Source organism: Oryza sativa, chromosome 11 (assembly GCF_034140825.1).
Source record: "Oryza sativa Japonica Group chromosome 11, ASM3414082v1".
In the NCBI taxonomy this organism is placed as follows: Eukaryota; Viridiplantae; Streptophyta; class Magnoliopsida; order Poales; family Poaceae; genus Oryza; species Oryza sativa.
The window spans coordinates 23,916,374-23,932,425 of record NC_089045.1 but is presented as its reverse complement, the minus strand read 5'-3'; the positions used below and the strand labels follow the sequence as shown (position 1 = coordinate 23,932,425).

Below are 16,052 nucleotides of genomic sequence, written 5' to 3'. Positions count from 1 at the left end.
AATAGACTTGATTGGAACAACCGAAATTAATCGGGAACCAGCCGATACCATACATAAGTAAGAAGAGTCTCACCGGCTACCTGTATTCCCTAATAAATACTCCCTCCGCTTCAAAATATTTGACACCGTTGACTTCTTAGTACGTGTTTGACCATTCGTCTTATTCAAAAAATTTAAGTAATTATTTATTATTTTCATATCATTTGATTCATTGTTAAATATACTTTTATATACACATATAATTTTACATATTTCACAAATTTTTTTAATAAGACGAACGGTCAAACATGTGCTAAAAAGTCAACGGTGTCAAATATTTTGAAACAGAGGGAGTACAATTTATAGGTAAAACTTTTATGTATTTGTTCGTAACAACTCAAAAGTTAATGTTAAAAAAATTACGTTAAAATTTTCTTAGAATCAACATTCGAATTTTTTTTATACTTTTACTTTAACTAGTTATGCCAACCGAGAAGGCCCCATTGATTTAATGGAAAATCATAAGAATTTTAGAGGATTTTATTTCTATAGAATTTTTTTTACATAACCCTTTGAATCAAAGGAATAAAACCTATAAATTTTAGAGGATTTTATTTCTATAGAATTTTTTTTACATAACCCTTTGAATCAAAGGAATAAAACCTATAAATTTCTTATGGAATGTCTCTTCCCATATAAGTTTTGGAGGCTTCTTCATGCAAGTTGTCCCCAAATAGTACCCCCGGCGGCTACACACTAACATAAGTTAGAACCTCATGAAAATAATTATTTAAAAATCTTTATCTCTCCTCAAATCCTTTTGTTTTTCTTGTGGTTCAATCAAACGGTCATTCCTATATATTTTTTCTCCTGTGTTTGCAATTATATTTCTATACAAATCTTATGTTTCTTTTATTCTTTTTTTTTTCGTTCCTATTATTCAAAGTCCTGAACCTCTGACTCGGTATTATCAACGTCACGATATCATCGATTGATAAGGCCATGACGATGTCCATCCAATGTGCATATATATCGGTTTCGCCTTTCTTTTTTCTTTTTCTTTTTTTTTTCATGCGCTCTCGGAATTTTCTGGAGAAGCTGCTGCGAAGCATCCGTGACACTATGTGGCTTGACCGTTTTGCCCCTTTGGAAACAGGGTGCCAAGTATCTCGTGATACTTCTAGATGAAAAGAAGCTGGTTTTCTGGAATCCGTTGCTTTAGCTGGGCATATCGGAATCTCTCTTTATTCTTTTCCTTTTTTTGAAACCGAATGTCTTAAACTCTTTATAGTGTTACTCCCGGTGTTAGGACCTATTCAAATTATAACTAAAATAAATCTTAACAAATAATTTTGGTGTAGCCAAAATTTTGACAATTTAACGGTATCACCAAGCTTTCGTAGGATTTCTTATGTATTTATTAGAGTTCGGTGAGGAACTAAATAGATGCATATATTTGACAACTTCACCAAAAAATGGTATGGTTTAAAATGGCATTAATCCGAATAACCCTTTAGATGTTGGTTGACATCTTAGATAAAAATTTGAAGGTATGGTGTTAAGATATGCTCTGAGAAACGTAGATACATAACTTATCGACTCATATAAATACAATATAAGACATGTTTTGAAGTGTTTCTTAAGGTAAACTAATTAATACAAAGACGATTCTTCACTCACAATGGAAATGAGGGTACAATTATTATTACACCAGAAGCATAAACGATCTCCGTATCTAGTGAGATTTGATAGCTTGTGGTTAATTCTATTATGTGAACTGCGAAGACTTCTCAACATATTTTTTTCATTTATTTTCAGTCATAAGAAACTTGTCTCTTTAACCAAGAAAGCTAGCCCTGATTTATCTACCTTCTTCAATAGTTGTTACTTGCAAGTAATGACACTACTACAACCTGTTTTAACTAGAGGGAAACTTATCTACTATATGGCTCGACGCAGACGGTTCTAATTTCATGATGTCATCGTTTCAAAAGAAAAAAAAACTCTAAATATGTTCACTTATTTAATCACTCAAACGACCGCTTAGATCTATATTGTTATGCAACGGTTTTGTCCTACGTACATTCAATATTGGCGGAAAAAGCAACTTTGCACGCACCTACCGTACCCCTACAGTTTTCCGTTAACTACTCTATTTGTATGCGCTGATACGTCAAGTAACCAGCCAGCCAATCCAAAACCCGTTCTCGTCACCAGATATAATTTATATCACCCGATCATCCATACCAACACAAACACCATCTCACCTAAGACACCAAACATAGATTCAAGATATTAAAAAAAAAACATGTATAAGCTACTAGCAACAAACCTATGCATGGATGGATAATCATGGAGGATATATCATGCCAAGGGCGAAAAGGTAATTTCACCACCCCAACCTCAAGGTCCCCAAGTAACCCTGCTGCTTCCTAGCAGCTTCCAAGACCCCACGTCACGTCGTCGTCGTCTTTCTCGTCGCCGTCGCGGAATTTCCTCCGCCATCGCGCGCCCTCGGTATAAATCGCCGGGAGAAATTTCTCCGAGCTCTCTCCCACCCACCAACCCCCCATCGAGGAGACGACGACGAGGAGGAGATGCTTCCGGGGGTGGAGCTGGCGAGGCGGCGGCGGGTGCACTACCACGGCGACGGGGCGGCGGCGGGGGCAGGGTTTGGGGAGCACCACCACGGGCACTACAACTACTTCCACCAGCAGCACCACCGTCAGGCGGTGGCGAGCGCGGAGGCGGGGGCGGGCGCAGGGGGCGAGGTGAGCCCCGCGGTGGCGGCGCGCATCCGGCTCGAGGAGAAGCTGCGGGGCGCCGCGGCCGCGCCCTCGTCGTCTCTCTCGAGGTGAATGAATCCCCCTCATCCGTGCCCTCTTTTCCCTGTTCATTTCTGTTCCCCTTTTCTTTGTGTTGAGATCCAGCCATGGACTCGTGGAAAAAAAGATCGCGTTCTACATGGCTAATATATTTTACTTCTGCTCGAATTGGGGGAGAGGATCGGTCGGTTCTTGAATTCGATGGCAAGAAGGGAGCCAAGATCTGATTGTTTCATCAACCAGTTTCTTGGATTCAACTAGAAGCTATATATTATCACATAGGAGTAATTCCATATGAACAGTGTATCAGGCTTTGCTTAATTTCAGCATTCAGCTATTCCACAATACTTCAGACATAGAATACTTTTAATTCCATGTGTACTAGCAAAATTCAGACATAGAATACTTTTAGTTCCTTAAAAAAAAGATATAGGAACACCTTTGTTTTTTTTTCCCAAGACAAGATACGAGGCTATTGAGAATCACCTAGTTTTTTTAAGCTTCCTGCAAACCCACTGATAACGACGTCTTTTATGATTAATCCATGTGGGTGATCTTATTTTGTATAGCCATAAGCCAAACTAGTTGGATGGCACCATCTGATGTCTCTGCTTTCTGAAAACTACCACATGTTAGATCAAGCCACACAATGATATGCACAGGGAATTTGCCGATGTATGCCTTACGCCATCACTGTTTCAGTTTGATTGTTTTGGGTACTATCCAGAAATTAGGCCAACGGCTGCACACGCATGCGAAAGGCGTGTGCCCTTTTTCCCGCGTATTTGTGATTTAGACGTCACAGCGTCTGCATGGGTTCTGGATTGTTCAGTAAATAGAATCATCCTTCAGTACATCATGGCTTCTTGCTTGTGCAGCTTGGCTTAAAATTGACAAAACTACCGGTGAAAGATCCGACCTGGTCTTCATTAACCAAACAACCAATTATGGGTATAGTCACAAATTATAGTAATCAATTCAGCATATAAAATGTAGTAACTATCTTGTTACTAGTTTTTGGGATTACCACTGGCATGAATGGTAAACCTGTCACAAGTGATTGGTTTTGGTTAATTGATTTGGGTAGCTTTTGTTATCAGATGTTTGAAATTGAAAATGCATATAGAATAATATAGCTGTTATCAGATTTGGGTAGCATTGGTTCTCAATTGATTTGGTTAATTCCGCATATACTTTTTACCTAAATAAGAACACTAACCAGACATCTCCATTTTCCAGAGGAGGGTTCAGGGATTTTTTTGCAATACCCTTTTTTCTACTACTTGCCTGAATTCTTTTTGAAAGATTTGGCATTTTCTCATCCATCATCAATGTGTTCTCTTCATAAACATCTTCCTGCTTCGATATGGAGTAGCAAAACGACAAAAACTGAATATCGATATTCCTGTGAGCTAACAATCAGTTACGTACGCAGGTGGGGCAGGCGATTTCGCGAACGAGATGGGAGCACAACCTCCAGACAACAGAACAACCAGCAAGAGCAGCAGATTCAGCTGCCCACTGAACCCAGGCCTACTCCCAAACATTCGATGACCATGCTGGAGGCGCCATCAACAAGAAAAGCCCCCCGCCGCGAGATGAGGAGGACACTTTCCAAGGCCGATCTCTGCGCTGTGTGCCTCGACGAAGTGCGGGAGCGACACCAGCGGGTCACCAGGCTACCCTGCTCCCACAAGTACCACTCGGAGTGCGTCCTCCCCTGGCTGGCCATCCAACCAGACTGCCCCTGCTGCAGGACGCAGGTCCCTTCGGTGGACTCCCTCTTTGTAGCTTGATCAGCTTGCTGGAAGATTTGGCATCTTCTTCCTCTGCACAGTTTCCGAAAGAAAGGAACAAAAAGAAAGGGTTTTCATTGTCTTCAGCAGAACATGAACTGACATAGACACCATGACAAAGTTTTGTTCTTCAGTTTTCTCTTCTTTTAGGTTCTGTGATATTGTGTGTTTTATCCCGGTTTGTTTATATGGGCTGCGGGAGCTGAAATATGTTGGGAAGTTTGTTGTAGGGGATTGGTGATAAAATGCAATTGCAAATGATATGGTTTTGAAAAAAAAAGGTATTGTTTCTTTTTTCCAACTTTAAGGGAAAGATGGGTCCGGACAACTGACACATCTGAATGTATTTTTTTGGTGTACTTGAGACTATGCAGCCTGGGCTTGGTCTGTAGTTGGTCATCTGGTTATGGCTTGGTCTGTAGTCACACTTGTGGCAACTGACAAGATTCCTTGTTCATCATGCAAGTCTTTATTAATTTTGTTAGCCAAATTTTAGACAAGTTTAGAACATAATAACTACACCCAAATGTTCTGTTCGGTACACTACACACAGCCGAGGCCGACATGTGAGAAAGAGAATCTAAGGAATTTATTTATTTTAAAAAAACTACTAAACCTTACTATTTCCCGATCTAAATCTTTTACTCCCTCCGTCCCACAATAAAAGTGATTTTCAGTTTTTGCTTGTAACGTTTGGCCACTCGTCTTATTTAATTTTTTTTTTGCAAATCTAAAAAACGAAAAGTTGTGTTTAAAGAACTGTAGATAATAAAGTAAGTCACAAATAAAATAATTAATAATTTCAGAAAATATTGAATAAGACGAGTGATCAAACGTTGTAAGTAAAAACTCAAAATCCCTTATATCTTATATTATGAGACGGAGGGAGTAGCGATAACATTGTTTTGGTTGGGTGGTAAAATAAAACTGTCACGTCACAGGTGGTGTTGAAGAAAAGAGTTTAGATTTTGGAATTAGGTTTTGAAGGGTTTGTTTTCAAAATAAAAATTAAAATATTTCAAAAATAAATAAAAATTCGAAGCTAAGCCTCGGTGAAAAGCCCAACACTGAAAATACTGTTTTATCATATACTCGTACAATCATAATACGGAAAAAAAGATTTAAAGTTTTTTTAGACATGATTTAGTAGGTGCATGAAAAAGTCCCTACACAAAGGTTGACTCTAAGCTTCAAGCCTTTCAACCTTCGAGAAGCAAAGAACACACGCCACATCATTGCACCAGCAACAGCATCAACAGCAGCCAGGTATTATATTTCAGCAAGCACCAAGCCACCAAATGTTGGTCCATTCAATGAACCAGAAAAAGAAAAGTTCAGTTATCTGTATTTCTCGGTCATTATTTCCACACGGAAGAAAGAAATTCCAGGCCGGCACTGGCCTGGAGTGAATGCAAAACTAGAGCAATTAATAATTAATCAAGTATGGACATCAATTGACCTAAGACAGTTTCATCCATACATTTCACACAGATTATTGCTCCTACGTCTCCATGTTCTGGAAGAAACAAGCAAGGAGAGGACGCATATGTTGCCCAATTAATTAGGGTGATGACCATTTTTTTTCTCTGTCAAATCTGACGGTATAACTTGAGGTGCAGTCTTCTTTTTTAGTCTTAATTTAGTTCCAAGCGCCATTGCGATCGACATCACGCCAAAAATATATAAGTCGCCACTACATCCTCCTATCTTCCTGCAAACAAAGCTTACCTTCCTTCTCTCTCTCTCTCTCTCTCTGAACTCTCTGAAATTAGAGACGATGAAGTGCAGCAGAGTCAGATTAGTTCTTGTGATGGTTTCTCTGCAGGCCATGATCGCCATGCTGCCAGATGGAGCAGGAGCACAAAGTGAGCAGCTGAATGCCTGAATAGTACTGCAAGCTAGCTAATTGAGTGCATGATCGATGGGTGTTCCTCTCTCCTTTTCTTGTCTGAATTTTTTGGTGGTTGAATTGCTGCTTGGTTGCATGGTTGGTTGCAGATGGAGATGGGAGTAGGTGCAGCAAGGTGAGGTGCGGGATGGGGAGCTGCAGCGAGTCGAGCGACTACGTGTTCGGGTTCGCGTGCAGGTGCAACCCCGGGTGGAGCCGCTACCACCTCGGCAACCTGCAGTTCCCCTTCCTCCCATGTGTCATACCCAACTGTAATTTCATTTCATCTCTTCTCAAGATTTACTTACCTATATTTGTTGATTTCCCAATTAATCTCTTTGATGATTTGTGTGTGCGATGGTATTGGGCTGAAAAAAAGTTTCTTTTATTTTTTTTCCGAAACGACCCGCACCATAGTGCGAAGTTTTATATCAGGGGAAAAATGTTATAACACTGAAGATTATAACCAGGAAAATATTTGGTTAATTAACTGAATTTCGTGGTAACGGTTGGTTCGGGATTTAGGTCATATTTGAATAGTTAACCACGTGAACATCGATTGTGCAGAGGTGTTCGCTTAGGTTTAATGCAAACACCACGGCCATCGGCTACTAAAAACTGTCCATATAATACTAGGTTTTGTCAAGTTACATTTTGTTTGGACGTAGAGGTCACGTGGTTTTAATTAATCCATTATCTGAAATTAATAAAAACCTACTGATAGCTAATAAAAGCTCATCATAGCTTAACGTTGTCATTAGCTTCTCCACCATCGACTATCCTAGCTTTACAATTAACGCTCCTTTTATAGGCATCGATGTTTCAGACATAGCACCTTTTTATGTCCCAAGTGACAGAATAGAATGTACCTAATTTTTTTAAAGTAAATTGCACTTGCGGTTCTTAAACTTGTAAGCAGGTTTCATTTAGATCCACAAACTTACAAAGCATGTATCGAGGTCCCTAAACTTGATTTATTATATTATCCCGGTCCAAAGTCTCATTTGACCGTGGTCTTGTCCATTTGACATGACATGTAGATGACGACATGGCACATTATTATTATTATTCCTTTTTTTCTCTCTTCTTCCTCTTTCATTTCTCTCTTCTTCGGCCTCTTTGACACGGGGGAGCTCGAGGTAGCTCTAGTGGAGGAAGAAGATAAAAGAATAGGAGGAAAAAGAAAAAGAGAAAGAAAAAAAAACACCATGTCATCGTCCACGTGGCGTGCCACGTAGGTAAGACCACTGTCAAACGACGCTTTGGATCGAAATGATACAATAAACCAAGTTTAGAGATCTCGATGTGCGCTTTAAGCCTCAAGTTCAATGGTGTAGTTCTACGTGTACTTCAAATAGGAAATAATAAGATGCTTAAACTTTTAGCTTAAATGTGTATGATTAACTTATGGCTTTTAAAAAACAAATATAAAAATGTTAGCTTGCTAAGTACTAGGAGTATGTGGGAAGATTCCTCTAACATACGGCTTGTTTAGTTGGCGAAAATAAAATTTGTGTGTGTCACATCGAACGTTTGACCGGATGTCGGAAGGGGTTGCAGTCACGAATGAAAAAACTAGTTTCATAACTCGTCTGAAAACCACGAGATGAATTTATTAAGCCTAATTAATCCGTTATTAGCAAATGTGAGTTATCGTATCACTTATGGCTAATTATGAACTAATTAGGCTTAAAAGGTTCGTCTCACGATTTCCTTTCAAACTTGCAATTAATTTTTTTTAATTTATATTTAATGCACTATGCATGTGTTTAAAGATTCGATTTGATGTTTTTGGGAAAAATATTTTGGGAAGTAAACGAGGCCATAGTCAAACCCATTGAATGGACACTTCAACTTGTGTTGTTATTGGTCAAACGGCGTGCAACAAAGGTCCAAACTGCATCTGTGGACTTTGCCACCACATGTTTGGATTAAGTTGCTCATGAAACATGAGTTAAATTTCACCTTTTTTCTTGAAAGAACAAACGAGTTACTCCCTCCGTTTCACAATGTAAGTCATTCTAGTATTGCCCATATTTATATTGATATTAATAAATCTAGATATAGATTTATTAACATCAATATGAATGTGACTAATAGTAGAATAACTTACATCGTGTAACGGAGGAAGTAGTAAGTTGTAACGTTATTATAGTACGTGCCTACGGTAATCTTATCGTGTCAAGAAGTCCAAATTCCAGAAGCAGAGTACAAGCTGTTAATTGCTTTACTGCTCGGTTAACCCCAAAGTCAAAGTGAAAGTCACAAAGAGTTGCCACGTGTACGTAGTTACGCACGCTGGACTGACTTGTAGTGCCACGTAGGCAGAACAGTGATTACCCAGAGAAGAGTTTGACCGTTGACTCTTCCTCCTCGCAGGCACCATCAACTACTCGTGCCAGAACGGGTCGTCGTCGCCGTCGCCGTCGCCGCCACCGCCACCTCCTCCGCCGCCGGCGATGCCGTCGCTGACGAACCTCTCCATCTACGACCGTAATAATCTCTCAACTACTGCACTCAAAACCCACAAGATTAATCACCACCATCATGTCGTCAAATTAAACTGTTCTTAGCTTTAGCTGATCATGGCGTTAATTAATTCTCGCCGTCGTTGATTGTTGCCTGAATGAATGCAGCTTGCCTCCTCCAGTACTGCGGCGACGGCGGCAGCTGCGAGAGGTCGTCGGAGTTCGGCCACCGCTGCGCCTGCCACGACGGCTTCCAGAACCTTCTCAACGACACCTCCTACCCTTGCTACCGGCAGTGTAAGCATCAGCTTTAATTTGCAATACTTCCTTCGTTTTGGGAGTAGATGATATATATTTTTGACTCACGTTTCATCGTTCATCTTATTTTAAAAAAATGATGTAAATGTATAAGATATAAATCATGCTTAAAATAATTTTAACAATAAAACATTTCGCAACGAAATAAATGCTAATTGCACAAATATTTAGTACTCTCTTCGTCTCTAAATATTTAACGCCGTTTACTTTTTAAACATGTATTTAACGCCGTTTACTTTTTAAACATGTTTGATTGTTTGCCTTATTCAAAAACTTTTATAAATCTTATCCTGCGGCCGGCCGGCTGGATGAATGCCGGGCCTAGCTCGTCGCCGGCGACTGATGTTTTTCTTCTTCTCCGGTGGCAGGTTCGCTTGGGTCGGACTGCTCCGGCCTGGGGATCAGCATGTTCAACGGGTCGCAGCCGGGGACGGCGCCGCCGGCGCCGTTCTCGTTCACCGTCAAGAAGTCCGGCGCCGCCGCCTCCTCCCTTCTGCCGGCCGGCGGCGGCGTGCTGCTCCACCTCCTCCTCGTGCTGGTCTCCTCCTTCATGATAGGATGAACAGCAGAGCACAGCTAGTAGCAATAATAGAGAGACAGGCAGAGATTTCTTTTCCCATATTGAGGAGACGTTTTCTTTTTCCTATTTACACCCCTTTTTCAGTAGGAATTTTGTTTCATTCATGTGATCATCAGTGTATGTTAATAATTTCATAGAAATAAAATACTTAGCAGTAGAAGATCTTGTGCACATCAGTAGATAATAATGCTGCGCTAACTATCACACCAGGCACCAGCCATACTCTTCAAAAGATCTGACCACCATCAGCAGCAGCAAGCCAGTAACAGCTTCAGAAGTTCTGTCCACAGACCACAGTGATGCATCATGCAAAGACTGATTGGCAAGATGCAAGAGCAACAAGCACACCAACAAAACATGATAGATGCTTGCTTGATCATGGCCCAGATTAAATCAAGTGATTTGTGAGAAATTAACATCTCCATTGAAGTTTTTCGCTCCACTGATTAGATCTAAACCGATGTAGTGCAGATCACTGCAAACATGTCTCAAAGGTACCAGAATATATCTATCGTGCTATCAGCGCAACGACAGTGCAACATAGCTAGAGATGATTAAGTAATTACAGGTCCAGAGTCTCCAGCTCTGCAAGACTTCTCGCTGCATATATAGTAGTGTAGGATATGGTAGGTAAGGTAAATGTAACTAAGTTTCTTCAGCTGTAAGAACCACCATGTACTGGACAACCGTTGAAGGGCGTAAGAACAGGCGTGCCACTTAGATGGAGAACGAGAGCTGAGCCATGAAGAGGTTGATGACGTCGAGGTACAGCGAGATGGCGGCGATGACGTACTCGTTGTAGGTGTGGCGCTTGATCAGCTGATTGGTGTCGAAGACGATGAAGGCGGAGAACAGCACGGTGGCGAGGCAGCCGTAGATCGTCATGCCAGCCCTCCCCAGAGGGAAACAGATCTGCCGGGTCACGGTGAATTGCACAATGAGTTAGACAGCACTTGAGAAGAAAAGAAAAACGGAGCAGGTTGAGCAGGGAAGAAGAAGATAACCTGAATGATGAGGTATGCCAGAAGCACCAGAAGGCTGGCGGCCAGGAAGGGATACATGAAGGTGAAATCATGGCCCCTGTGGGCTGCCCAGAATGTGAAAATGGTGAGGCCGATGACAGCAACCGCCGTTAGGATTGCTGCTTGCAGAACCACTTTACCTGTTAGCATTGAGCAAAGAAATGTGAACTTCAATTGAGGATACACAAATCATTCTGAAGGAGTATTTGAATCTTGTTTGCAAGTAACAGGAAGTAACAAGAAACTCTCTGAGGTGTCAAGGAAATCATCCATGTAATCTAGCTCAGATCTAAAGAACAAGTTCTGTGTTTTGGGGGTTGCAGTCTTTGAAATCTACAATCACTCAAAATGAGAAGCCATGTGTTGTGCCCAGGGTTTACATTACCGTCGGTAACCGCGTGGTTACCGGCCTTACCACGGGGGTACGGTAATAGAAAAACCGCGGTAACCTCCTTAAATTTAAAAAATAATTTGATTTTTTGATAAATTTTGCACGGTTTCGTAAGATTTTTCACGGTTACCGCGCGGTAACCGTGCTTACCGCCCAGGGCGCGGTAACCTCGGCCCCGGCGGTTTGGGAAACCCTGGTTGTGCCATAACAAAAATGGTGTTCAATTGCCAATAAAGACAGAAGATAGAAAAGGTTGGCAGTTCAATCTCAATATATGATATAAAACATAGCGACCAAGCACTCAACGCAGTGAAGCCCAGCGGAGGTTTCTGCAAGTAGATCTGGAGGAGCCACTTGCTCCATCACAAACACAGAGTAAAAAAAAAAAACAGAGATGATGCAAAAGGGGTCAGGGGACTTAATCTTGACAAAGGAAACTTAGCATCCTACTAGTGCTACCACAACAAATTTGTTGACTGAATAGTAGCACACTAATTAGCCAGAATTTTCAAGGCATGGAAGCATTTAAACAGGGCAGGGTATACAGACCATCCTTTAATAATATAGTATGAATATGAAACATGTGATGGCTAAATGATACAACAGACAAGAAAGAAAACAGTAATTGAAAATAAATTCAGCACACAATATGTAGTTCCAACAGTTACATGCAAAACTTATAGAGGTTGTCCAAAAAAAAAAAAACAAAATTGAGAATTCCGCTTAACAAACACTTTTGTATGGTATTTTTGAGGGAAAAAGCATCTTGTATGGTGTTGGCACATCAGGGTTTGTTTTTTATCCCAAAAAAAGCTGACCCTAAGATCATCCCCACCACCGCCAACACTATCATTATCTAATCAGGACCTCGGTCAGTCAGTCACAGCAACCAAAATATGCAACATAGTTAAGATTCCTGACACCTAACAGCAACATAGTCATATATCATAATCTCCCAGGTAATAGGAACTAGGAAGTGGTCCAGGTCATAATGGTCCTACCCATACAACAATATGCAACACTACAACCAATATATACTCCACATCAGAATAACCTCAAAAGTCAAATGTTTCCTTCCCACCAGAAAACACAACACAAATCTGCTTTGTTCAATAATGCACTACCAACTACTCCCTCCGTCCCAAAATAAGCGCAGCCATGAGTTTCCGTGTCCAACTTTAATCGTTCGTCTTATTTGAATTTGTTTGAAAAAAACTAAAAAACATAAGTCACGCGTAAAGTACTTTTCATGTTTTATAACCTAATAACAATAAAAATACTAATCATAAAATAATTTCAAATAAGACGGACGGTCAAAATTGGACACGGAAACTCATGGTTGCGCTTATTTTGGGACGGAGGAAGTACATCCCCTGCAAGGCTGCAACCATGCAAGAGAGAGAGCAACAAATTTGTTGACTGAACAGTAGTACACTGATTAGCCAGAATCTAAGAAATGGAAGTGTATAAACTGGTTAGTGCATACAGAATTACAGACTAACCTTTAATAATACATAGTGTGTATGAAAATGTGATGGTTAAGTGATACAGCAGACAAGAAAGAAAACAGTAATTGAAAATGTACTTAGAATTCAACAGGTAGTTGCAAGCAGTTAGATGGGCAGCTTGTAGAGGTTGTCCAGAAAAACCAAGATAGAAAATTCTTCTTAACAAACTGAACACTATAGATATCCAAGAATGGTGATCTTGTAAGGTAGTATTTTATATGGGAAAAGGCATCGTGTATGGTGTTTCCAAGCAGTGCGTGCGTTTTATAATAAAGAAAGTTGACCACCAAGATCATCCCCACCCCCACCACTAACCCCACTTATAAAACATGTGTCAAGACTATAAAAATCTAATCAGGGTCTCGATCAGAAACAACCACAATATAATGCACAGCCAACATTCTGGAGTAGTCAACAGCCAACATTCATAATTAAAATTCTGACACCTGATAGCAACAAATATCATAATCTCCCAGGTAATAGGAACAGCAAGTGGTCCAGATCCTGATGGTCCTACCCATACAACAGTACGCAACACTACAACCAAATACACTCCACAGCAAAACAACCTCGAACTTTTCCATCTAATCACAAAACACGACATCTGATCTGTTCAATAATGCACGAGCAGCTACATCCCTGCAACAATGCTACTGAGAGAGAAAAAGAAAGAACTCCTGGGAATCGCCAATCCCACCAAAAGTCCAGAACCAAATCACACGGAGACAATCAATTGGCCCAAGAACCAGCCATAAAATTTACCCATCCGAACCCAACTGCATCTCAAATCAGTCAATCACCCACGTTTAGAGCATCACAATTCCCCCCCCCCCAAAAAAAAAAAAAAACGGAGACCTTTTTCTTCGGAGAAAGAAAAATGGAGACATTTTGGGGAGGAGAGAAATGGAGAGCGCATTTGGCGTGTATACCGAGGAAGGTCGAGGAGCAGACGGCGATGGTGAGGCTCTCGCAGAGCGTGAAGAGGCCCAGCAGCAGCAGGTTCACGGGGTGCTTCTCCCTGTACTTGAGCATCGGCCACAGCACTGCGCAAACCCCAAAACCCCAATCAGATACCACCATGGAAGAAAGAAAGAGAGATCGAGGAACCAAGCAAGGGAAGGGAGGAGGAGGAGGAGGAGGCCGCAGAGACCGATGAAGGGGCAGAGGAGGATGGCGAGGTAGACGAGCCACGAGGCGAGGGAGCCCGCCGCGAAGAAGCGCGGGATGGGGCGGACGGCCCACGCCACGACGGCGATCGCCGCCGTGACGGCGAACTGCAGCGCCAGGATACAGTACACCTTCCGCACGAACGCCCACCGCAGCCGCGGGTCCTCCTCCTCCGCCGCTACCTTCCTCCTCGCCGGTGCCTTCTCCGCAACCACCTCCTTCTCCCCCGCGACTCCCATCTCCGGGTCGGGCTTGGCGGCGTCGCCGGCGGCGGCGGCCTCGGCCTTCGACATTCCGGCGACGGCTAGGGTTTTCGTCGTCGCGGGTTTTGGGGGGAAAACGGCGGCGAGAGGTAGACGAAGCAAAAGCAACTGCACAGCGGAAGCCATGGCGCGGATATATCGAGCAAGGCCCAGTCACTGACATGTGGGGCCAATTTGTCAGTGTAATGGAGCGTCTTCGACTGATCGGTTAGAGATTCTCTGGACACGTGTCTAGGGGTGGTTGGAGGATTGTGGCGAGTTGGGCTCACGCTCATTTTTGGGCACACGGAGTTGGAGTACCTACACAGATTTTTAATTTTTAATTAAAATCTAATAAATACAGTAAAATATAAAAGCAATTAAAAAAATACCATAATAGACACTAAATTACCATATCTGCAAGAAAAAGACCATATCCAATATAAATTTTAAAACTTACATGTGAAGATTAAAAAATTACACTGTAACTTACAAGAAAACACACTGTAAATTTGAGTGAGAGATAAGAAAAAATCTTTCGAGTGAGATATAGCGAAATCGTTGGGCATATATGCTGGTTGGTGGCTTTGTAATAATAAACTCAATATAAAATTGTTACTGTGCTGTATGTGGGTTAATTTTGTTGATGAAATACCTCTAATAAATATCCTTATACCCTCCTTCTCTGAAATAAAAAAATCAACCTTTTAGGATATATCTGAACAAGTGTTTATCCAAATTCACCTTAGAAATTGTGCTTGTTCAAATTCACTTTACAATCGAAACAAGACACTGTATTATTATAGAATATATGCCTCGTGGCTAACACGTATCACCAACTACTTATTACTCCACAAGTAAAGAGGATCCGCTACAATAACTTATGTAGTTATTAGAGCGAATCCTCATAGGAAGTAACCTGTACGCTCTCTTGTGAACCGCTCTTACACCTATTTCCAATGCATCTTAAGTTACGATTAGCATGACAAATTTTAGCTCAAAATTCATCTTATATTTCACATGCTTAGCCAACATTTTAGCCTGGAATTCATTCATCAAGAATTTTAGACCTACAACGCCTCTATTGTTTGGGGAAAGGTAATAATTTGTTCAAGATACCAATAAGTAGTACTAGTACCAGGGAATTTTACAATGTGAGATCAATTACTACTGGTTTATATTTAAGTGATGACATTTCTCTATTTTTTTTAAAAAAAATTATACACGAGAATCATGATTTGTTGGGGTGTTTTTGGAAAAGCTAGGGTCAACCGATCCCATAGATTAAGCATGAATCCGCCACTGACTAATGCTACTTATATATACTATACTTAGGCCCTCTTTGTTTAGGTTTATAGGTTTGTTGGATTAAACTTTTAAGTCAGCTTATTGGCTTATATGATTTATGCCGGTGGATTTATTGTCCTAAGTCAAATAAGTCAAAAAAGCTTCTCCAACCTAGCTTTTGGCTTAAAAGTGTTAGATTGTCTTATGGCTTCAAAAAAGCCAAATGAAAAAAGCCACTTGTTTGTTTAGGCTTAGACTTTTCGGATTATAAGTTGGCTTATAAATCTAAACAAAGAGGGCCTTAATAGAGGAAGTATGTGCAGGTGTAAGAAATAAAACAATAGCAAATTGTGTAGATATTTAGGGTGTGTTTTGAAAGGAGGTGAAAAAGAGAATATTATGAAGATATGCAAGATAAGGTGTAACCATTAGCGGATGATTAATTGATATTAAGCATTCTAAACTTGTAAATGGATCGGTATAATTATTTTTAAATTAACATTTCTATGAAAAACGTACGCATAAAAAATGAGCTATATTTATCCTTTGTGCTTCAAACGGACGCATCCTCACTCCTCAGT

General features: G+C 40.9%; 3 protein-coding genes across 3 annotated transcripts; 2 read left to right on the top strand and 1 right to left on the bottom strand.

Moving 5' to 3' along the window:
• Positions 1–2,535: 2,535 nt before the first annotated feature.
• On the top strand, positions 2,536–5,060 carry LOC4350787 (probable E3 ubiquitin-protein ligase RHY1A). The gene is made up of 2 exons (XM_015759640.3): positions 2,536–2,833; positions 4,240–5,060. Exons 1-2 carry the CDS (start codon positions 2,577–2,579, stop codon positions 4,598–4,600), a joined length of 618 nt encoding a protein of 205 aa, XP_015615126.1. The 5' UTR covers positions 2,536–2,576; the 3' UTR covers positions 4,601–5,060.
• A 1,200-nt stretch (positions 5,061–6,260) lies between these two features.
• On the top strand, positions 6,261–10,371 carry LOC107276261 (uncharacterized). Its single transcript, XM_015759890.3, has 5 exons — positions 6,261–6,465; positions 6,599–6,760; positions 8,868–8,981; positions 9,125–9,253; positions 9,643–10,371. The coding sequence occupies exons 1-5, from the start codon at positions 6,378–6,380 to the stop codon at positions 9,834–9,836; spliced, it is 687 nt and encodes a 228-aa protein (XP_015615376.1). The 5' UTR covers positions 6,261–6,377; the 3' UTR covers positions 9,837–10,371.
• On the bottom strand, positions 10,256–14,337 carry LOC4350786 (protein LIFEGUARD 1). The gene is made up of 4 exons (XM_015759889.3): positions 13,926–14,337; positions 13,705–13,818; positions 10,859–11,016; positions 10,256–10,766 (listed from the first exon to the last, which is right to left on the bottom strand). The coding sequence occupies exons 1-4, from the start codon at positions 14,329–14,331 to the stop codon at positions 10,572–10,574; spliced, it is 873 nt and encodes a 290-aa protein (XP_015615375.2). The 5' UTR covers positions 14,332–14,337; the 3' UTR covers positions 10,256–10,571.
• Between the last annotated feature and the right edge of the window lie 1,715 nt (positions 14,338–16,052).